General features: G+C 42.9%; 1 protein-coding gene across 1 annotated transcript in view; it reads right to left on the bottom strand.

Moving 5' to 3' along the window:
* The window catches only part of mdga2a (MAM domain containing glycosylphosphatidylinositol anchor 2a), a 338,648-nt gene that overhangs the window by 159,572 nt on the left and 153,557 nt on the right, over positions 1-25,519 (bottom strand). Inside the window, exon 9 of the mRNA XM_072449239.1 lies at positions 10,037-10,330. Within this exon, the coding sequence (XP_072305340.1) occupies positions 10,037-10,330 (294 nt within the window). The remainder of the gene's footprint in view (positions 1-10,036; positions 10,331-25,519) is intronic.

Below are 25,519 nucleotides of genomic sequence, written 5' to 3'. Positions count from 1 at the left end.
CCTGGATTAGACCTAATTATAGTCCTATTATAGACCTGGATTAGACCTAATTATAGTCCTGTTATATACCTGGATTAGACCTAATTATAGTCCTGTTATAGACCTGAATTAGACCTAATTATAGTCCTATTATAGACCTGGATTAGACCTAATTATAGTCCTATTATAGACCTGGATTAGACCTAATTATAGTCCTGTTATAGATCTGGATTAGACCTAATTATAGTCCTATTATAGACCTGGATTAGACCTAATTATAGTCCTGTTATAGACCTGGATTAGACCTAATTATAGTCTTGTTATAGACCTGGATTAGACCTAATTATAGTCCTATTATAGACCTTTATTAGACCTAATTATAGTCCTGTTATAGACCTGGATTAGACCTAATTATAGTCCTATTATAGACCTGGATTAGACCTAATTATAGTCCTATTATAGACCTTTATTAGACCTAATTATAGTCCTGTTATAGACCTGGATTAGACCTAATTATAGTCCTATTATAGACCTGGATTAGACCTAATTATAGTCCTGTTATAGACCTGGATTAGACCAAATTATAGTCCTGTTATAGACCTGGATTAGACCAAATTATAGTCCTATTATAGACCTTGATTAGACCTAATTAAAGTCCTGTTATAGACCTAGATTAGCACTAATTCAAACTTGGTATAGTCCTGATTAATATGTGTTCTTAGATGGTGTGAAAGGTTTGAAAAGCGTGTCTTTATTTGATAAAATGTTTGTGATTTGGTTCGTAGGCCGTCTTAATCTTAATCTGTGGCAACACAAATTGAATTTGTTCTTTTATAAATCCTATTCCGTGGCCCTAAAGGGACTGCTTATATCTGTTAGTTCTTTCTGTTTTCAAGAAGCTATTGCTAGTCACAGCAGCAGTTCCTTTGTTTAAAGTTGATTCCCGCAGCGCAGTGATTAAATGTTGGCTTGTGCGGTCGGACAGAGAAAATACAGACCAGCATTTTCACTGACAGTTAGAAGTGGTAATAAACAAGCAACATATAATTTATGTGAAAAGACGCGACGATGCAAACTTTGGAACGTCCACAATGCCTCACCTTCTGCCTCACAACAAGAGGGTCCTCCTGAAGAACTGGTTCTCCTCCTGAAGAACTGGCTCTCCTCCTGAAGAACTGGCTCTCCTCCTGAAGAACTGGTTCTCCTCCTGAAGAACTGGCTCTCCTCCTGAAGAACTGGCTCTCCTCCTGAAGAACTGGTTCTCCTCCTGAAGAACTGGCTCTCCTCCTGAAGAACTGGCTCTCCTCCTGAAGAACTGGTTCTCCTCCTGAAGAACTGGTTCTCCTCCTGAAGAACTGGCTCTCCTCCTGAAGAACTGGCTCTCCTCCTGAAGAACTGGTTCTCCTCCTGAAGAACTGGCTCTCCTCCTGAAGAACTGGCTCTCCTCCTGAAGAACTGGTTCTCCTCCTGAAGAACTGGTTCTCCTCCTGAAGAACTTGCTCTCCTCCTGAAGAACTGGTTCTCCTCCTGAAGAAATGGCTCTCCTCCTGAAGAACTGGTTCTCCTCCTGAAGAGCTGGTTCTCCTCCTGAAGAACTGGTTCTCCTCCTGAAGAACTGGTTCTCCTCGTGAGTGGCTCCAGCTCCACTGTCTATCTTGAGACGGTCTGTCCTTCAGAAGGAGTTGGATCTCTCCTTCACACTGGAACTCCTCCGGGTTTATACTTTGGTAGTTTTTCCTGGCCGAGAAGGAGGATCTAAGGACAAAAGACCCTGGGACATTTGTCTAAGGACACGGGATGCTGGGACATTGCTAAGTCCCTATGAACATTGTTTAATCTGTTCTCACTGTCGCCCCTCGAGGAAACTGATGTTGTGATTTCTGCATTACAAAATAAATTGAATTGAACTTTGTAACTTTTCAGGTTAAAGGTCCACCACCATCGTAATTCCATGGTTGCTGAAAGGTTGCTGCGTCTATTACAAAATGCACAATATGGCATTTAACTTGGCTATCTCCATGGAGAAAAGTAGGCCGGGTTGCAGGTCAATTTTGTGGAAGTGCGACTGGGACGGAGAAATGAAAAAACCTATCTTGATAAATTGAGTGCCGTATCGTGGAGCTTTACAGGCAAAGCAATAACCTCGCCACGGAGACGAGCGGATGGCGGGAAATTGAAAAGGTTTTAATGCATGGACTCCTTATTGTTTGGGTCATTGTGGGATGTATAAGTGAGTGAGAGTTAGACTAACATCGCAGTCCTCACACTGCGTAATACAACCGAGCTCGTACAGCGTGGGCAGGTTCCGTCTAGATTAAAGCACAAATGAGAAAATATGGATTAGCTAAAGTAGGCCACGAGGAAACAATGACTCTTCTATTTCCTATTATCCTTTGCCAGAAAATGGTGAGCGAAACCCGCACGAGCGTCTTTCGTGCGCCGTCTCGTTTCCTCTCGCTGCAGAAGGAGTATCCACGGACGCCCCGTGACTGACACCTCTTTGAATCCTTTAACGTTTCATTTCAGATCGCCGTTTCGAATCTCCATACATGAATACAAAATTAATACTTGTGGGAATGAATTAGCCGGCAGTTAATTAACTGTTAAACCATTTCTGAAAGGAGCGGAGAACAGTTGTCGTCGAGCAGCTGGAGCGTGGGGTCTGGAGAGGACGGGCACAGACCATGTTTTTATGAAATATCAGTCAAAATTGACTTCTCGAGCTCAAAGTCATGTTAGAATGCTTTTTCCTAATGATAAAACACATCTAGAGTTGTTTCGCGAACACATGTCTAAAGGTGCACTTTGTAACTTTTCTAGCAATATTTCATGCAATAAAGTTTTTTTTTTAATGCCCCAGTGCAGATATATTGTAGGAGCAGCTGTCCAGAAACGTGTTACTGTGGTCAGGAGGGACCAGTGAACTTACAGAGATCACTCCAGACTGAGGCTGAGCTGTTTGTTTCAGGGCGTTAGCAGCTAATGCTAATGCTAGTGGCTATGCTAATAAACGTTAGCCTACTCGCAGACAGTTTTTAAGGAGCCTCATTTCCAACTCTCCAGGCGTTACATTTTAGGATCAGACACAGAGTCCGTGCTTTTGAAAGCTTTGAGGGCGTGTCTGGTGCAGAGGGTGTGTCTGGTGCAGAGGGCGTGTCCGGTGCAGAGGGCGTGTCCGGTGCAGAGGGCGTGTCCGGTGCAGAGGGCGTGTCCGGTGCAGAGGGCGTGTCCGGTGCAGAGGGCGTGTAGACGGGAAAGAGCAGATGGAAATGTCCACAAAAATTTGACAGCAAAAAACATGGCTAAAACCCATTAATTGTTACATTTGCAGCGAATTTGCAAAAATGTTTATTATTAATTATTAGGATCTGGCTTTTAGAATGTACTTTTTATATCTCAACTTTGTACTCTTTTAACTCTGTTGGTGCAGTGAATTTTAATGAGTTTTTTGCTAAATCTAGTGTAAACATATTATTATTTCTTTTTTCTATTAATGTTTTTGTCCATGGGCCCTGACAAATAAAACTAAATAATAAAGGAAAATAATGAGTTTTCTTTGTTTCTAGAGGACACATCAGACACAGAGATCAGGCTGGGATTCATTGAGGATATATAAAATGTGTTGAAAGTGCTCTAAAAACCCTGTTAAAGCCCTAAAACGTCCTCTTTAATGGCGCGGCCGTCGGTGTCTCTGCCCGAGCCATGTGAATAATGGCCTCTCTCGGCGAACGCTCAGTCAATAAAGTCCTCCCTGTGGAGAGAGGGGAGGAGCCAAAAGCGCCGCCGCTCAGACCTGGCTCAGGAGCGCTGGGACAGGATTAATTCTGTAGCCTTCACCGGGAAATTGGATGGGCGTGGAAGGAGAGAAATGTAGAAAGTTCACTTTTGGTCGCAGCAGAGTAATTACACTGAATACAATGGGAATAAATCACTGACATCTGACACTTGGGTCCAAACGCCGACGCGCCGGACCATCACGGACCATCACGGACCGTCACGGACCATCACGGACCGTCACGGACCGCCACGGACCATCACAGACCATCACAGACCGTTACAGACAATCACCGACCGTCACAGGCCATCACCGACCGTCACAGACCGTCACAGACCATCACAGACCGTTACAGACCATCACAGACCGTTACAGACCATCACCGACCGTCACAGACCATCACCGACCGTCACAGACCATCACCGACCGTCACAGACCGTTACAGACCATCACCGACCGTCACAGACCATCACCGACCGTCACAGACCGTTACAGACCATCACCGACCGTCACAGACCATCACCGACCGTCACAGACCGTTACAGACCATCACCGACCGTCACAGACCATCACCGACCGTCACAGACCATCACCGACCGTCACAGACCGTCACCGACCGTCACAGACCGTCACAGACCATCACAGACCGTTACAGACCATCACAAACAAAGAGTGTGATATTTGAGTTTGCAAACTAGTCGCTCAAAGATGGAGGTTTCAAACAGTGTTCAACCTATAGAAATGTGCGTTTAAAAGTGAGATCCGGTCACTTGTGGCTGTTGCTCACGTTGCACCTGTGATCGATGCATGAAAGTACCACATTCATGTTTCACCTAATGGCCCGTTCAGACCGGTGCGGCAAAAGCGTCCAGTTTACATTCAAAGTCTATGTAAACGCGCGTCGAGCACCTCCTGCGTTTTTGCGGCGCGGCTTCCGCTTATTTGCGGCGCGATTCGCCGAGGAGCACGGCGAGGCGGGCGCGCTTTTGCGTTTTCCGCTCGAGACGCTTTGACGGGCGTATAAGCATCAATGCATCAAAACGGTTCGCCGCAAATAAGTTCAGAATTTTGAGCTTTTCTGCGGCGCGGCGGTGCAGCAGCCAATCAGAGATGACGCTCCAGTGATGTACGTACACATTTCACCCCGAGAAGAACCGGCACCACAACAATGGCAGACGATATATATATATATATATATATATATATATATATATATATATATATATATATATATATATATATATATATATATATATATATATATATATATATATATATATATATATATATATATTTTATATCTATGTTATTTACTGTTCTATTTTTCCACAAAATAAATTATTTTATATTATAAATGTGTGTCCTGTTACATGCATCTTGTTCATATATACATATATATAATACTGGGGAGTCTGTGTGAAATTCAGTGGCTATTTAAAGATGTACTTATTTAATTTACCACAATTCAAGATCATAAACAAAAACAAACAAGGACAAGATGAGATAATCCTTTATTAGTCCACACAGAGGGGAAATTTCAATGTTACAACTCACAAGTAGGTGCAGAAGTAAAGAGAACAGAACTTAAGAGAAGCTTCTCACTGTTTTATTCATTTAACTTTATCTCATTCTGTGTAAACAAGATGACATAAATATGAAAATCCCTTTATCAAAAACACTTCTGTGTTGTGGACGTCCAGTCCTCTGTGTTGTGGACGTCCAGTCCTCTGTTGTGGACGTCCAGTCCTCTGTTGTGGACCTGAAGCTGCTGGTGATTGTCCTGTAGAAACAACATATTAATGCTATGAAAACTATGTTTAATTTTTACTATCTATGTACTTTTCATTGGTTTTATACACAACCACAAGCAGATACACAGCACATACACAGCACACACACAGCACACACAGCACACACACAGCACATACACAGCACAAACACAGCACATACACAGCACAAACACAGCACACACACAGCACACACACAGCACACACACAGCAGATACACACACAGCACACACACAGCACACACACAGCACATACACAGCACAAACACAGCACACACACAGCACACACACAGCAGATACACACACAGCACACACACAGCACACACACAGCACATACACAGCACAAACACAGCACATACACAGCAGATACACAGCACATGCACAGCAGATACACAGCACACACACAGCACACACACAGCACACACACAGCACACACACAGCAGATACACAGCACACACACAGCACACACACAGCACACGCACAGCAGATACACAGCACACACATAGCAGATACACAGCACACACACAGCACACACACAGCAGATACACAGCACACACACAGCAGATACACAGCACGCACACACACAGCACACGCACAGCACACGCACAGCAGATACACAGCACACACACAGCACACACACAGCAGATACACAGCACACACACAGCAGATACACAGCACGCACACACACAGCACACACACAGCACACGCACAGCACACGCACAGCAGATACACAGCATACACACAGCACGCACACACACAGCATACACACAGCAGATACAAAGCACACGCACAGCACACGCACAGCACACAGCATACACACAGCACACAGCACACGCACAGCACAGCACACGCACAGCACACGCACAGCACACAGCATACACACAGCACACAGCACACGCACAGCACACGCACAGCACACGCACAGCACACAGCATACACACAGCACACGCACAGCACACAGCATACACACAGCACACGCACAGCACACGCACAGCACACAGCATACACACAGCAGATACACAGCACACGCACAGCACACAGCACACGCACAGCAGATACACAGCACACGCACAGCAGATACACAGCACATACACAGCACATACACAGCACAAACACAGCACACACACAGCACACACACAGCACACACACAGCAGATACACACACAGCACACACACAGCACACACACAGCACATACACAGCACAAACACAGCACACACACAGCACACACACAGCACACACACAGCAGATACACACACAGCACACGCACAGCAGATACACAGCACATGCACAGCAGATACACAGCACACACACAGCAGATACACAGCACACACAGAGCACACACACAGCACACGCACAGCACACGCACAGCAGATACACAGCACACACACAGCACACGCACAGCACACGCACAGCAGATACACAGCACATGCACAGCAGATACACAGCACATGCACAGCAGATACACAGCACACACACAGCACACACACAGCAGATACACTTTATTATTGCGCTCAGACATGAATATTTCTGTACTGACCTGATGGACAGATGGACAGGCGTCTGTAGTTGTTGTTGTCCTGGTACATGTCCGCGCACCAATGCGGGAAAACAAGTCATCAAACAGGACCCGGGACAAACGAAACTACAGCTGAGAGCGATGTTTATCCAGTCTTGAAGCAAATTATGGTATTGATTCAACTTGATCACTGGTAGATCCAGACACGCCGCCGAGCGTCTCCGTTTTTGGGCTTTGAAGAGCAAATACGCAAAAGGCACTTTCTCAACTTTGATCCGCCATTAAAGAAGCCAGACTGACAACACCTCCACTGCGCATGCGCACGCGGCAAACGCGCGTCTGCTTACTATATTTCGTCTCTGCTCCGCTGCGTCGAGAAAGCGGCGTATTTGCGTTTTTCTTCATGCGTACTTGCGTCCAACTTCGCCATAACGCGCGAATAGGCGTTTGCGGTTTGAACGGGCCATAAGAACGAGTGTGGAAAGGTAAAAGTCATAAACATTTGTGAACGGTAATGTTTGAAATTGAAAATGACCCCAGGAATAGTAGCTGCCGGTGCTAATAAGGATCTAAATAAACAATCACTTCAAGCCTAGATTTGAAAAAGGACCACTTTGACAGTCTGTGGGCAAAGAGGGACAGTTTTTTGGGGGTCACATGTTTTAGTTCTTTCTCTGGTCTTGTTTTTTTCTTATATATGTTTTTATTCTTATAAAATAAGATAAGATAAGATATTCCTTTATTCCTTTATTGTCCCACATGGGGAAATTTCATTGGTGCAACGCAGGTAGATACAGAAGAACAGATCACCCATAGAAAGTTTGAAAAACACTTTCAGTAGAAGATCTCCTATAAATAAATAAAAACTCCCATAGACAAATAAATAAATAAATACATAAATACCATTGCATGTGATCACAACAGTAATTGCACATGAATATGTGTCACGACAGCACATAGATTGCACATGAATTTCACATATATATATTGTATGTTTATATATATATATATATATATATATATATATATATATAAACATACAATATATATATATATATATATATATATATATATATACTATATGTTTTTTCTTTTTTTTTCTTTTCCTTAAAAAAAAGAAAAAGAAAAAAATCTCCATTAAAAAAATCATATATTTTTTTGCTTATATTCATGTAAAATTGTTGTTTATTAAAGGGGAGGTGCAAAATAAGCTTTTGATTCTTTTCTGTTATACTATTGGTCGAAATATTTTTTTCTTAAAAATATTAAAATAAAAAAAACATAAAAAACAGAAAATGAGCAATTCTGAAGGATTTTTTATTTTGTTTTATCTTAATGGTTTTCCTACTATTAATTATTCGCATTAGGCCTATATTTAGCCCTGAGGAAGCACCTTCGCTCATCTTTGTGAAAAGCGCTTTATCTGATTGTTTTCAATAATAATTAACAAAAAAAAGGATCAATAATCTATCTCCTTTTTCCCACCGCAGCAGCAGAACCACCAGCCACCTCATTTTTTCTTTTTTATCCAAAGTTTCCATTTTATAGCATTGGGTAAATAAATATTGTTTGAGTTGTATATCATATCAGTTTATTTCTCCTGTCATCGAGAAAGTCAGTCTGGTCCTAAACAAAACTTTAAATCTCCTCTTTCAATGGACCAATCGCAGCTCAGGGACAAGGTTTAGAGATGCTGCTGTTTGGAAGTGTGCACATCATCAGAATAGTCATGGGAGAATTAATACCAACATACTAATTAATATATTGATACTGAGGCTGAGCAAAATAATATGTCTGTTTGCCGTAACCCGACCGACCCGCTATGAAACTGGCCGATTGAAAAATAAATATCAGCATTTTGCTGAAAAAACATCAGAATCTTTTGTTTTTCAGTTATTTGGCCGACTCACCGGTCCTGAATCACGCTTGTTAACTTGATTTTCTTCTCAAAAGACTGATAACGCACCGCGTGACACATGCACGTCATCATCTTCAGTCCTCCACATGCGTCTATAACTAAACAGAGCGCGCTTAGGAATCGTCATTTTGCCTTTAACAAATTGGTTTGACCTTGTCGGCGCCACTGACATGTCCATCGTAATGCCAGGCTCTATCAGGGTGTGAAATTTGACTTACGCGAATGCATTCTGGGATTGAAACACGCCCAGCAGCGTCATCACAACAAACATGGCGGCGCCCGTGTCCCCCGCATGTTGCCCCCGCTCGCCTTGGCTACCAAAATAAAGGATAGCGGCGTACTAAAGGTCGATTGAAATATCTTAAAATCGTGAGATTTTAGTCTCCCGATCGGGTTGATAGAGACGTTTTCCGTCATTGACTGTTGAAGCCTGACCCCTGGTGGTCACTCCGACTCAAAAAATTTAAAAAATTTGATTTTTTTTTTTGCCTTGAAAGTGAAAAAAATAAGAATTTGCCTACCGTCTGAGCCAGATGAAAAATGTTGACTCGGGTTACAGCAAACAGACAATTTATTTGAGGTAGCCTGACCGAAAAAAAAGAAAATGTAAAATGTCTCCCCCAAAAAACACACATTTCTTTTTGTGTGTGATCAGAATCAGATTTAAACTAGGTAAATAATATCATGGTAGCCAAAAGAAAATTATATAGAGACATACGTAATCCAAACTCATTGAAATCAGATTCATCATGAAAATTTGCCATAGTATTACTTGGTATTTTATCAAAACATCAAGTTTAAATTTATTTAAATAATATGAAAAAAATAAGAAAAAAAAATCTACAGTACAGTACTTTTTTAAGTAAATTCTCGAAAAAAATAAAATAAATAAATGAATAGGTAAAAATAAATGAATGGGTAAAAATAATAATAAAATGAATAAAATAAATACTAAATAATACATACATAATACATACATAATACATACATAATAAATACATAATCCTTGCAAGAAGTCCACTAGTCTTCAACAGGCATGTATATAAAACCATGGGTACTCACACTGCACAATGAGCTCCACCTCCGCCTCCCTGGCCTTGACGTTGAACCCGTTGAACTGACTGGTCTGGCAGCGGTACGAGCCCGTCATCTCGCGCGTCACGTTCACGATCCTCAGCACGCCGTCGTACGTCTCCATCTGCATGTTCCCGTCGGGCATGGGTGCCTCCTTGTCCGCCCGCGACCACAGGATTATGGGCTTGGGCTTCCCTGAAACGAGGCACTCCAGCTCCACTGTGTCCCCCTCGCGCGCCACCAGGGGGGACTTGCCCCGGGGGACGGTCAGGTTGGGGGGAACTAAGAAAGAGAAAAACAGAGGAGGGACTGATATGGGGCTCTAGAAAGTCAGCGGGCGTGGTCAAGGCGAATGGTCGATGTGGGGGAGAGAGGGGGGAGGCGGGTGAGTGAGTAAGGTCACACATTACACTGGCTTTTTTAGATCTAGAGCCGCAAAAACAACATCTGGAATAACACAAGGTAAAGTAGCTGCGTATGTTTTATGGTGGATTCTACGCAGTGGTGGAAAGTACACAAGTAAAAGTCCTGCAACATATTTCGATATCTGTACTTCACTGATAATCTCAAGCATTAACTTTGGGACAACTTTAAAATGGATTTTTTTCACACAGCAAAGTGAAACTGGGGCGAACCACCCAAGCACAGCCAATCAGAGCGCTGCATTCATGTCTTACTTTTGAGCTGACAAGACATATACTACTTTTGATTATTAGATGCAGACAGCACACAGCGATCTCATTTTTGGTCACAAACTGCTGCACAAGCACAACATTATTATTATTTCTCTATTAACACAATCAGGTACTTCAGCTTTAAGTACATTTTATATTGGATACTTTTTACTTCACTACATTTGAGAGCAGATGTCTGTACTTTCTACTACACTACATGTTTTTAATTGGATTGAAAAGTAAATAGTACATTGTGTAGGTTTTGAGACCGGTAAGATATATACATAAAAATTCTTGGCTACATCATTGACAGTTGCTTCGACTTTTTTACTCTAAAAGTACATTTTTCATTTGATACTTTAACTTAAGTAGATTTTCTGATAAGATACTTGTTCTGGACTAAAGTACTTTCCACCACACGACTGCACTTACTTCAGCTTCAGGAGACATTCCACAGCTTCTCGTCGCCTTCCAGCACGATTCTCCTCCGTGAATGGGTTTATTGTGTTTGCTTTTGAGAATGCTCCACAGTATGGCATTACATTAAGCTATCTCCATGGAGACAAAGTTACATGTCAGCTCTGTGAGGATGCGAACACGCTGAAAGTAAGAATGCAGGTTTGTACAGCTTGTGTTTGAGCAATAAACGCACCTGTAATTCAACATGTGAAAGAGAGTTTAATGCCACACGGTGGAACATTCAAGGCAAAGCAAGGACATCTCCATGGAGACCAGCAGGTGGCAGACCCTCCAGTAGAAAAGCCATATAGTACCCCTTTATAGTTACATGTTGCTTTGTGTACATTTAGATTACTTTAGATAATTGCCAATGGAAGTGTTGCACTTTAAACATGGAATAATATATATTGTTTAAACTAATTTGTCAAATATACCAGTTTTTCCTGTGTAATGTTTAACGTAATCTTTCCTTAGCTGTAGTATCATCTGTAAGAATATTAATTACGGTTTAAACAATGCAATTTACAGTTCCACATATGAAAATGCGCCAGATATAATAATATAATCAGTTGTAATCATCTGAGCACCTAAAATGCAACTAAACAGCAGGAAATACACACAAAAGTAACGTAAGTGGAGCTTCTCAAATACAGATAAATACTTCTGGTAATTTTTAGCTTAATAGCAGATCGATTTTAGCAGTGCACCATTGTCAGACGGTACAATAAACATACTAAAACTCACAATAAATATGTTTTTCTTGCATTCAAATAGATGCTAAACTACCCAGTTGGATAGTTGGAAGTAAATGCATTATAGAGCGTAACATGTGACCTTGCAGCAGCGATGTAAATGAAGCGTTGTGTGGACCATGCACGTGTTAGCACTGAAGGCTAACACTGCTAGCGTTGCAGTCCGAGCGCGGGTTAAACAATCATGGAGGACAAAAGGCAGATGTAATCAAGCAATGGCGATGAACGATGTGAGGAGCAGACCAGCAGCAAACAAACCAAGCACAGCACGAACCAAGAATTATATATAATGAATGAATACTTTATTAAGAAGTCAAGCTTGATAACTAAGGGTTTTAGGAGTTAGGTTTAGGGTAGTTACTAAGGTGTTTCAGCTTTAATACTCTAACAATAAACTTAAATATATATAAATATACTCTAACAATAACCTTAAGTACATATACACCAAAATACCTTTTCTTGTTCTTTACTCACTAAAATATTGCCTTGCTAAAACTTGTTAACATGCTAGCAACAACGTGAATTCAGCCACTCACGCCTTTAAAGTGAATACACTCTCTCTCCCTCCTTCATCCATCTCCACCGCAGCAGCAGAACCATCAGCCTCTGCAGCCTCTTCTCCACCACAGAATCACAAATCCATCCGTTTCAAGTATTCAAATATAGTCCTCCTTAAACGATCAATTTCACACTTTTTCCCCCTAAACTCGGCGATCGATATTCTTCAGTTTGCACGTTGCTTTTCAGAAACATCCATATTAAGCTTGGGCGATATTTCTGATGAGCTCGTAACGATGAGCCGGCGCCGACGGTTCCCAGAAGCCATCATGGTTTTTATCTCTCCCTCTTCACAGTGTTTTAAGCCCTCCCCCTCATCTCCGCCCTCATCTCTGCTCGCTGTATAATTCACAGTACATTTACTACGGCCACCCTCCCACCAGTGATATAGCGTTATCGCCGGCCGTGTAACGAAATATGGCCCCATAAATACTTAGCCTTTGTTTAACAGAGCTTTTAGAGCTTTTAGAGCCCGGCGGAACTCAGACAGTGAATATCAGAGAACCAAACGCAGGTTTCAGCAGCGTTTCTTCAGCATCTAAAATATAAAAATGACCTAATGTATAAAATGTAGGCATTTCTAGATATTTCTTCCTCATCATTAAAAAATAAATAAATAAAATAAATAAAATAAATAAAATAAATAAAATAAATAAAATAAATACAATAAATAAAATAAATAAAATAAATAAAATAAATAAAATAAATAAAATAAATAAAATAAATAAAATAAATAAAATAATACATTTAAAAATACAAATTAAAATGCAATTAAAAATAAATATAAAAAAATAACTAGAAATAGACTACTTCAGGTTTCACAAAAAATAAAAACATAAAACTAGTTTTGTTTCATCAGCTTTATCAGTCAAATTAATATGTACAATCTTTAAAGGTGTTTAAAGGCGGTATGGACGATTTTTCGACGATTTGAGAACGCAGGCGGAAGTGCGCATGCGCACTCCCCCGTGTGGACCGATACAACACACACGTGCGTTTGTTTATTAGCGCAACAGAGCGCATCGCATCGCTCGTCTCCCGTAGATTTCTGTCCACTTCTGCGTCAGCTCGAACTGTCTTTCTCCGTCTTCATTTTGCCCCGTACACTGAGGGAACTATATTATGATAGATCTATGCGCTTAGGCACGTGGAAACATGGGGACGAGCCTGACGCGGCTGCAGGTGAGCGATAGGTGCGTTTTATGATTGATACGTGGCAGGACAAATGATTTATCCACGCCAAGAGGAAATATGATACAAAAAATTGCTGAAAAAAATTGTCCATACCACCTTTAAGTAACTGTCCGCACATGTCCACATTCTAGTCAAAGCAATAGCATCTCTATGCATACAGCTCGTCTCCATGGAGATGCTATTGCTTTAACTAGAGTGCTCCGCAGTATGGCATTAAATCTATCTCTATAGTGACAAGAAGGATGCACATTACAGATCTGTGGAGAGAAGACTCCTCTATAGGCAAAAGTATATTTTCTGCATATATTTCAAGGTATTTTTGAGCCTACAATTGAATAACTGTGAGATAAATGCAATGGCTCCATTGAGATGTGAATGTTCAGTGAGGAACTTTTAAAGCTTATCCAAAAAATAATCTTGATAAAATGAAAATAAAAATGAAATAGTAGGTTAAACTCAAATGATCTGGTCCTAACAAGTAAATATGAAATCTAAATGAATATTCTAAAGTAATGTTCCCTTTCCCGTGCGGAGCAGAGCGGCTCACAGGTTGGAACCGGCAGTTCCTCATGAAATTTGTTAATTAGCAAATTTGGCAAAAGCAGCCCGGGTTTCTGGAGTGCCGCGTGTGCTCGTAAATGGGTTTTTCCAAAAGCGTTTCGAGGCAGCGGCTCCAGGAGTGCGAGCTGCTGATGAAACCGCGTCACGCCTGCCTCGAGACGCCGACGGCCTGTCACTCTGCCCAGACCGTCCCGCTGCGGAGAAGAGCCGTGCCATTCAGCCGCCCGGTGACGAAATCTGAGGCAATCTGAAGGGAAAAAATTCACATTCGGGCTGGCCGCGTTCACCTGACCTGCTCCTGGGGGAACGACAGAGAGCGCCTCCTGCTGGTGCGTCCGAACACAAACCGGCAAAGCAAACCGCTGAGCTTTTTAAATGAGAAAAGACGATCTGAGCGCAGCCACAATCACAATTTACCTATTTAAACCATGCGGCATTGCATGGCTAGTGCCGGTCGCCTAAGTAAATGTTGAGTGTAAATGGAGATGGCATTTACTGTTCTTTCTTTCTCTACGGTGAGCTAGCTGAGGCTCGCTCAAATAAATCAATATTTAAAGATCCGCAGACACCAAGTTACGGAGGGATAATATTCTGACTTCACAAGGCTAAGCTGAATTAGCATCAACATAGAAAATGACTAACTAAATGGACAGTTTGTGGTGTTATTCAGGTTAGCATTAGCTTAGCGCAGGGGTCTATAACATGTTTACCTCTGAGAGTTAGGGTTAACGTGTTCAGAACTTATTATTATCATTATTATTATGTATATATGTAGATGTATTTTGTATCATCTGAACAAATATCTCATCTATAGGACACGGCAGAGGCACAAAACAAAAAAGACTTTGAGGAAATAATTTTTGATTTCCTGTGTCCACATGGATTTCAGGTGTACTATTTCAGATAGTCGGTGCCCATTCACTCTGAGGTTTTACTTTATTTGTAGCGCTCAACAGCAGCAGAACAAGGCTGCATGGTCGTTTTACCCCAGTGGCACATCTGTTCTGACGAGTGACACCTCAAAAGAGAAGTGACCATGGAGAAAGAGGAGTGTAAAGTTTGGGCGGCACTAAACTGAGAGAGAAGGCGCAGTGAGGGGTAGTGACTGCAGTACTCAGTGGGGCTCTGCTAATGCTCCATAGAGATAGATGGATAGATCCACACTTTTGAGGCAACTGGAAGTAGCTCGGTGATATCGTGCAAAGGGCCAAAGAGCAAAGGCTGGATCCAATCTAAAAAGCTAAAAGGTTTTGACACTAAACAACCAAACACCGACAAATTGAAAGGCCACGATCCATCAACGCGTACAGTCTGCTGCCATTCACCGCACTCTATCCACAAAATATCTGGCGTATTTTTTCTTCTCCAAAGAGAAACAGTAAGAACACAGCGCCTGTTCGTACACTCAAAACCATTCTGATAAACCTTCAGCTTAATGACCATCTGTGCACGCCGCCGTTTACCGAAAAACACATCCATTTAAACCTGAATGCGAATAATACACGGGCCAAACCGCTCAAGTCAATACCACGCAGCAGTTTACTTTCCAAAAAAACATACTCCCTCAATAACGCTAACATCTGCCAGCGCGCTTGGATGAGGACGGGGCCTGGATGGGCTAGCGTAGCATTAGCATGTGGTAATGAAAGCTGGCACCGTCCAGCGAGCAGGAGATTTTGTATTTTTTCGTCGTCGTTTGGCAGCGAAAACGATCTTTGCTGAAACAATACCAGCAAACACTCATTTGCCTCTCACGCGTTTGGTTCATCGCGATTCAGAGACGATGTTCCTCCTGCTCTTCCTCTGTGTCTAAACCAGGGCTCCGGACCAAGACGGAGATGATTCAAACGTGTCCGGACACTCGATGTCAACTGTTCATGTCCAGGTAGCTATTTTCATCCAGCGAAACCAGCGAAAATTAGTCTCACATACAAGAAAATAGGCGAACAAGCGAACGCACCATGTTGTTCAAATCTACAAACCAGAGATTGCATTTCCATCAACTGTGTGTGTCTTTCCCCCTCTCTTTAAAATGTACCATGACAGAGAAGCAACTGTCAGTGTCAGGCAGTTGTTATCCCATGATTCTTTGCAAACTCGTTCCTGGACTGGGCAAATACTGGTGTTCCTGTCTCTCAAACTTGAATGAAGGACAGCGTTTTAAGAAACAAATTAATTCAATTTGGATGTTGGATACAAACATATACAGCATCTGACATGTGTTCTTGTTAACAGTCAAAATAAAACAAAACGCTGTCTGGCTGCTCTGATTGGCTGTTGAAAAGGTCATCACAACACCTCCTGAACTTGAGGAGAGACGACTCAGGCTTAAGGGTCGAGGGTCATGGTAAAAGTCCTCTAGTGTGAACAACCAGTCTTAGTTATAACCCAAAGCACGACTTGTCTTTCAGTCTCACTTTCCTCTCAATTATCTACATTGACAACACTGTGAATAATCTAATAAAGACAAATCTAATCAAGCACAGGCCCTTTAAAACACCCTGCAACGGATACAGGCCTTTTGGTTCCTGGCCCCATCTGAGAAAGGGCCCAACCCCTAACCCTAACCTAACCCTCTAACCCCTAACCCTAACCCCTAACCCTCTATCCCTAACCCTAACCCCTAACCCTCTAACCCTAACCCCTAACCCACACCCTAACCCTAACCCCTAACCATCTAACCCTAATCCTAACCCCTAACCCTCTAACCCTTACCCTAACCCTCTAACCCTAACCCTAACCCCCTAACCGCTAACCGCTAACCCTAACCTAACCTTAACGCTAAACCCTAACCATAAGCCTTAACTCTTTTTTACTGTCTGAAGCCAATCAACAGAATGGACTAACAATGTGTTGAATATATATTATTTATCCTGCATCTGAGACATCATCATGCTCAAAAGTCTGAACACAACATTGAGCTTCACTTAGTCAGTATATTCTCTCCTTGGTGTCATCACTCTCCCCATCGCCCATCATTACGCCTGGCTCTACATTCGCCGCAGATTACGGGGGCCAATTACAGTGGTCTACCTACTGGGTTTGACAGCTGGCAAAAAGCTGGCCGTCATCAGCCGCCATTGTCTGAGTTGAGCAACGCAAACGAGCTCGGGCGCATCTGCATTTCTCCTAACGACGCCCACCGCCTCCGAGGCAGCACTTTCTCTGCGAGGAAGGCTGCCGAAATGTCATCACTGTTTTCAGCTTTAAAAGAGCAAACAATGAACAATTGACAGGTTTTAGATGACGTCGCAGCTCGTAAGTCTGAGCTGGGGAGAAGTCTCGAGTATCTGGCAACTTACAGTGATGATAAACTTAAGATCTGGTTCCATTTCTCATAGATCTCAACCAAAGACTCCAAAGACTCTCTAAGATCAGAAAACTCAGCGGCTTTTGGTGTGAGCTCACATATTTTGGAAAGAGTTGGTGTCCTTGTTTTTAGTGCTTGTTTGGCTCTCTGAACAAACTGAACAGAATAGTAAAGAGTGCAGGGAAGATAATAAGAACTGAAAACAACGGCACTCCTTCAGCAGCCGGCCAGGTCCATCACAGGAGACGCTGAGCACTCTTCGTAACGAGTTTAAGCCGATGCCACCAGGGCGGCGATACAGAAGGCCGTTAGCGACGAGGAAGGTGTACAAAGGCTCATTTATGCCGTCAGTTTATTAAGAAAGCACGGATTCATCTCATTTTATCTTCATTTTTGTGAAGCTTGATGGACAATGTTTGTGTGAACCATCTCAGAGCCTCACAAAAACACATGGTTTCAACATTTCTAGATTTGTGACTTTGTGAATTTGTGATTTTTTTAAGATTCTACTGAAGTCCCGGTTTAGTCCACAGATTACGGCTGGAGAATAGTGCAAGTTCTGGGTCTACGTCATAAAGTTACATTGGGAGGTAGGTGGAGTAACTTAATAATACAATTGCACTTCTCTAGTTGTCAAACACCACCACTTTTACTTGAGTAATATATTTGACAGTGTAACAGTACTCTTAGTTGAGTATAGTTCTAGTTACTCTTTCCTCTGCGAGTAAGGCTGGGACGAGAGTTCTGAACCAAACCGAGACTAGAAGAAGACCAAACCAAGTCTAAGTTACGACTAAAATGTGCTTGATTTAAGACCAAATAATAGTAAATAAGTGTGACCACGCCCTTCGTCTACAAGTGACATAAGCTTAACTTTGACGAGAGTGAATGGTTTGAATATTGTGTTTACTGCACTTTCAGATATGATTTTGTTTCCTCATTTCCTGTGTCTATCCTTTGAAAATGCCATTTGTTGTTCATTATTTAATGTTTTGTATTTCCAATTACATAACTTATAACATGGTTGTTACTCCCAGAAAGTTACTCTTACAATTGCCCTTAGAAGTACTTTCCCCAAATACTTCTTTACCCTTTATTTAATGAGTAGTATTATTTTGAGATTGAACTTATAAGAGATGCCTATAATAATATAAGCAGGGGTGGACAGAGTTCAGCATATTTGTACTCAAGTAAAAGTACAGTTACAGAGCCAAACTTGTATTTAAGTAAAAAGTACACATGAAATACACTACTCAGCGTACTAGTTGTTATTTCTGAACATGGTTTCAGTACATTTAGATCAGTCCTTTGTACAAAACTTGATAAAATAAACAGTTTAAAATAACAACTTTCTTCTTTTTTTAATGGCAATTTGCATGTTCTTTGAGCTCCGTCCAATCAGAGCAGGCGATGCTGAGATGTTTTATGAGTTTGTCGGTTTAGAAAGAAGCTATGACAGAAGTGAGACTTTACTGTACTCAATACTCACAGCTAATTACAAGTACATGACAATATACTGAATTACACATTTAAGAATCTACTCAACTACAGGAACGCAATGTATTTGGCGAGTATTTGTAATTGGTTACTTCCTGCCCCTGACTATAAGGCATTGTACGAATGATTCCTGCACCGCGCCGGCCGCTCGCTGTGCTGCGATTGAGCCCGAGCGCGTTGAAGCGGCAGCGCTGCGGGGCTGAGCACGCTGCCGCGTGCGCTACGCTCAGACACTTTTTACACATGTGCTTTTTGTTACTCGTTGCTCTGTTTTTTTCTTCTCTCTTTTCTTTCTTGCCCGAGGGGAACGCCACACTGTAAGTCTTCCTTGTTCCTCGACGGAAAGCCCTCGTCGTAGAAAGCACTGAGCGTTTTGTGAGAGTTGCGTGAAGCTAATTTCGCTGCACCACTTTGTTCCATAAAGAATAGGACGCACGCCGTAGCAATTACATCGAGTTCGAGTGGAAATATACATTCATTTTAAAACCCTATATTATGCTAAACAGATCCCTTCATGATTAGAGCATGTTGTGCAGCTTCCTTTGTTTCATTCACTCTGAAATCTGAATTACAGCTCGAAATAATGACTTAGAGGGAGAAGGGAAACCTGAAGTCTGGTAAAAAAAGTATTGTAGCCACAACTGAACCTGTGTCTCTGAGTATTAATTGCACTAGCATCAGAAGATGATTTGATGAGGGATGAGGGGGGATGAGGGAGGAATGATGATGGATGAGGGAGGGATGATGGGGGGATGAGGGGTGGATGAAGGTGGATGATCGAGGGATGAAGGGGGGTGAGGGAGGATGAGGGGGGAAGAGGGAGGGATGAGGATGGATGAGGGAGGGATGAGAGAGGATGAGAGAGGGTACAAAGGAGAATGAGGGAGGGATGCGGGGGATGAGAAATGATGCGAAGGGAGATGAGGGAGGGATGAGGGGGGATGAGGGAGAGATGATGCAAAGGGGGATCAGGGAGGGATGAGGGAGGGATGGGGGGATGAGAGAGGATGCGAAGGGGGGATGAGGGGGTGAGGGGGGATGAGAGAGGATGCGAAGGGGGGATGAGGGAGGGATGAGGGGGGAGGAGAGAGGATGCGAAGGGGAGATAAGGGAGGGATGCAAAGGGGGGATGAGGAAGGGATGAGGGGGGACCTCTTCCTCTCCTGCAGACACTCTCATTGGTTTTCTGCAGCATGTCCCGCCTCCCTGCGTTTGATTGGCTGTCTCCATTCTTATGTGTGTTGTCGTCGGGATTACGGAGCGCGATATTCGGACTCTATCGAAACAAAAACGAGAGAAAAACGTATTCATCTGCACTAAAGAAGTCTCTGCGCTGCAGTCTGAGCGGGTGTAATGCCTCATTCGTCCAGCAGAGTCGTTTCACAGATTCACTGTTTTAAGTCTCGCCTGAAACTAATCTTCTTTGTTCCCTTGACAGCCTGTAATGGGCTGTAGAAGCTCCTCGTCTCTAGAATGTTCCACCAGAGCCTCCAGCAGAAAAGTTACACAGTGAAGCTTTAATCACTCCCTGAAATCAGACTCATAAACACGAGTCAACTGCAGAGCGCCGATGACCCCCTTCTTTTTGACATCATTCCCCCGTCTCCATGGCAACACATCCCACTTGAACTATTGCAACTGCAGTGGAGTCTCAAGCCCCTGTGCCTGACAGCGAAATAAAGAGGAGGAGGAAGAGAGAAGGGGAGAGAGGGTGAGGGAGAGACAGAGGGAGAGCAAGAGAGAGAAGGAGGGAGCAACAGAGGGAAAGAGAGAGACATATGTAGGGAAAGAGAGTGAGAGAGGAGAGAGAAGGAGAGTGGGAGAGACAGACGAAGAGAGAGAGAGAGAAGGAGGAGAGGGAAAGAGAGAGAGAAAAGGAGAGACATAGGTTGAGAGAGAGAGAGATGTAGGGAAAGAGAGTGAGAGAGAGAGGACAGAGGAGAGAGAAAAAGGGAGAGAGGGAGAGACATATATAGGGAAAGAGAGTGAGAGAGAGGAGAGAGAAAGAGGAAGAGAGAAAGGGAAATAGAGAGAGAAAAGGAGGAGAAAGACAGAAGGAGATATAAAGAGACAGAGGGAAAGAGTGAGAGATATGTAGGGAAAGAGAGAGAGAGAAAGCAGAAGAAGGAGGGAGAGAGAGCGAGGTAGAGTGAGAGAAAAGCAAGAGTGAGGAGAGAAAGAGAGTCAACAAAAAGGAGAAAGGAAGGGAGATAAAGAAAGAGGGGGATCAGTGAAAGAGATACGGGAGAGTAAGGGAGGGAGGAGACAGGGAGAGAGACATGGAGAAAGGGGCAGAGAGAAGGAGAGAGTGTGACGATGAAGAGGGAAGAAAGAAGATGGGATTAAAGAAAGAAGGGAGAGAGGGAGAGCGGAGATGAATATATGTATTAGGAGAGCGGGAGTGAATGGAACGATGGAGAGTGGAGCTAAGGACGGAGAAAGGAGAGAGAGGGATAATGGGGAGGAATGGAGACGAATGAGAAGAGGGAGAATGTGTGGAGGTGGGCGAGAGAGGAGGAGGAGAAGAAGCGGAATGCGGAAAGACATTGACACAAATGAGCAAAAACAAGCACTGATCCATAAAATAAAAATACAAATGTAAATATAAATACAAATATTAAAATAAAAAAAAATAAAAAAAAAATAAATAAAAATAAATTGAAAAAAATAAATACAAATAAAATGAACACAATTAAGTTAAAAAGTATGATAATAAAACAACAACAACAACAACAACAACAACAACAATAACAACAACATAACAATAATTATTATTTGCTTAAATGCATTGTTTTGTTACAGCCACAGACCATGATCCTTTGCTCTGTTTCAGTGCAGACAATGTAAAAACATTTAACATGAAGCACTCTCATATTCAAACTATTCACCAACCGTAATGTATTTCAAGCATCCTAATTATTCACCGCAATCAGTTTGAAGGCGCTTTTCACGAATTTCAGCGACCGTGAGCGGTGAAGACAACAACGGCTAGCATGCTAACAGCGCTAACATGCGAACAGTGCAAACAACTTCCTTCTGCAGAGAATAAAACGCTCTATGAATAGAAGCCGAGAGCACACAGCGGTATTGTATTGTAGCAGTACAAATTTTCCTTTATTACATTAAAAAGATTAGATCAAGCCCATCTAACTTAACAAGCCTATTTAAATGGAAACTTTTAGATGACATCCTATGACATCAGAATACATTTTAGGAAGTGTTTCAAGTCAAACTCCCTTTCCATTGGAGCTGTCTAACCAGTAAAACTAAACACTCCTTTAAAACCCTTTACTAGAGTCTTAGAGCCTGTAAAGGCCCCGTGTTCCGGGCCTGTGCAGCAGTGAACCTCAGATCTGTCCCCTGCTGTACACGGGCTGATTTCCCATGGTGCACCTCTCTCTGTCGCAGCCCGGCCGGTGCTGAACCATATACATAAAGGGACATAAAGCGCTCTGCTACTAAACCTTATTAACATAGTTTATAGACCCACTCCAAGGCACAAGCGCTCCCTCGACACGGCCGCAGAAAAGGTAAAATGTGTCGGAGGCCGTTCTAGAGAGAAAAGAGGTTCAGGTAGAAGTAAAAAATATATATATCTATAGTACTCTAAAGAGTTGAGTTTCAGGGCCACAGATTGAGAATGAAAATCGAAACAGCTTCATTTTCAAAACGGTGTCCCGATGACGACGACTGAATCATTTTTCTGCGAATGAGGGATTAAAAAGTCTAAAAATTACTCAAGAAGTTTGTCAATGTTTGGATCTGTTTTTTGCTCTTCAATTCAATTCATTTTTTGTAATGCCCAAAATCACAACAGCAGTTTCCTCGAGGGAAAACAGTGGAAAAAGATTCAACGATGTTCATAGGGACTTGGCAATGCCCGAGCGTGCCCCTGTCCTTAGAGGCTCCTTCTCGGCCAGGAAAAACTACTAAACCTCTTTGGGAAAAAGTATAAACCTGGAGGAGTTCCACAGTGAAGGAGAGATCTGACTCCCTCAGACAGGAGCGGTGTATTCTGGTTTGAGTCCAGTTTAGTCCAGATGAAGACTTGGTTTTAGTCCTGCTTGAGAGTGCGTTTGTACTTGGATGCAGACCACATCAAAACTGGGACTAAACTGGGACTAAACTGGGACTGAACCTGACAATGAACCTGGAGTACTTTTGAATGTCTGAAATCCTAGATTGTTGTGTGTTGCATGTTGCGTGTTGTTTGCTAATGTGTTGTGTGTTGTTTGTTGGAAGTGTTGCATGTTGTGTGTTGTTTGTTGGTGTGTTGCATGTTGTGTGTTGTTTGCTGGTGTGTTGTGTGTTGTTTGTTGGAAGTGTTGCATGTTGTGTGTTGTTTGTTGGTGTGTTGCATGTTGTGTGTTGTTTGCTGGTGTGTTGTGTGTTGTTTGTTGGAAGTGTTGCATGTTGCGTGTTGTTTGCTAGTGTGTTTGTTGCATGTTGCATGTTGTTTGTTGGTGTGTTGCATGTTGCGTGTTGTTTGCTGGTGTGTTGTGTGTTGTTTGTTGGAAGAGTTGCATGTTGCGTGTTGTTTGCTAGTGTGTTTGTTGCATGTTGCGTGTTGTTTGTTGGTGTGTTGCATGTTGCGTGTTGTTTGCTAATGTGTTGCGTGTTGCAAGTTGTGTGTTGTTTGTTGGTGTGTTGCATGTTGTGTGTTGTTTGCTGGTGTGTTGTGTGTTGTTTGTTGGAAGTGTTGCAAGTTGCGTGTTGTTTGTTGGTGTGTTGCATGTTGTGTGTTGTTTGCTGGTGTGTTGTGTGTTGTTTGTTGGAAGTGTTGCATGTTGCGTGTTGTTTGCTAGTGTGTTTGTTGCATGTTGCGTGTTGTTTGTTGGTGTGTTGCATGTTGCGTGTTGTTTGTTGGTGTGTTGCATGTTGCGTGTTGTTTGCTAATGTGTTGCGTGTTGCAAGTTGTGTGTTGTTTGCTGGTGTGTTGCATGTTGCGTGTTGTTTGCTAATGTGTTGCGTGTTGCAAGTTGCGTGTTGTTTGTTGGTGTGTTGCATGTTGCGTGTTGTTTGCTAATGTGTTGCGTGTTGCAAGTTGTGTGTTGTTTGCTGGTGTGTTGCATGTTGTTTGCTGGTGTCTTGCAAGTTGCGTGTTGTTTGTTGGTGTGTTGCATGTTGCGTGTTGTTTGCTAATGTGTTGCGTGTTGCAAGTTGTGTGTTGTTTGCTGGTGTGTTGCATGTTGTTTGCTGGTGTGTTGCAAGTTGCGTGTTGTTTGTTGGTGTGTTGCATGTTGCGTGTTGTTTGCTAATGTGTTGCGTGTTGCAAGTTGTGTGTTGTTTGCTGGTGTGTTGCATGTTGTTTGCTGGTGTGTTGCAAGTTGTGTGTTGTTTGCTGGTGTGTTGCATGTTGTTTGCTGGTGTGTTGCAAGCTGTGTGTTGTTTGCTGGTGTGTTGCATGTTGTTTGCTGGTGTGTTGTTTGCTGCTGTGTAAACCCCGGCTTAAGTACCAGATGGCAGGTGTTGTAGTGAAGCTAGTGCCAGGTGCTGATTGGCCTCTCTGTGGATGTGTCATGACTGTGGATCTGCAGCTGTCCCCAGCTGCGGGACATCTGTTAGCCGCTTTAGCCTCTTTAGCCGCGTTAGCATCAGACCTGCCCCGGGACCTGTGCTAGCTCGCTGTGCTCTGTCTCCCTTATCTTGTCCTCATTTTCCTCCTCTCTCCATCCTCTCTCCCATCCTCTCTCCATCCTCTCTACCATCCTCTATCCATCCTCTCTATCATCCTCTCTCTGTCCTCTCTCCATCCTCTCTCGATCTTCTCTCCCATCCTCTCTCCATCCTCTCTACCATCCTCTCTCTGTCCTCTCTCCATCTTCTCTCCCATCCTCTCTCCATCCTCTCTACCATCCTCTCTCTGTCCTCTCTCCATCTTCTCTCCCATCCTCTCTCCATCCTCTCTCTGTCCTCGCTCCATCCTCTCTACCATCCTCTCCCATCTTCTCTCCATCCTCTCTATCATCCTCTCTCTGTCCTCTCTCCCGTCCTCTCTCCATCCTTTCTGCCATCCTCTCTCCTGTCCTCTCTTCCGTTCTCGCTCATCCTCTCTCCTGCCCTCTCTCCCGTCCTCTCTCCCATCCCCTCTCCCATCCTCTTTCCCATCTTCTCTCCATCCTCTCTCCATCCTCTCTCTCGTCCTCTCTCCGATATGATTATTTCTACCCCTTTATGGCTTTTAACTGCATTGCTTCTTCTGCTGAACTGTGGGATCGTATTGTTAGCTTGGTGTTAGCTTGGTGTTAGCTCGACTGTGCAGAGCGTTGAGGCTAAACGACGCTGGTGGTCTGAAAGTACTTTTATTCCTGTAATAATTGGTCAGGCTCGTTGTGCTACAGACAAAACTACAGAAGAAGCTGCAGAAGAAGCTACAGAAGAAGCCAGAGAAGATGCTACAGAATATGCTACAGAAGAAGCCACAGAAGAAGCCACAAAAGAAGCCACAGAAGAAGCCACAGATAAG

Source organism: Eucyclogobius newberryi, unplaced genomic scaffold, assembly GCF_026437365.1.
Source record: "Eucyclogobius newberryi isolate DKJ021-1_F unplaced genomic scaffold, fEucNew1.0.hap1 SCAF_1, whole genome shotgun sequence".
Taxonomy (NCBI): Eukaryota; Metazoa; Chordata; class Actinopteri; order Gobiiformes; family Gobiidae; genus Eucyclogobius; species Eucyclogobius newberryi.
The sequence above is the reverse complement of the archived record's forward strand: the minus strand, read 5'-3'. Positions and strand labels throughout refer to the sequence as shown.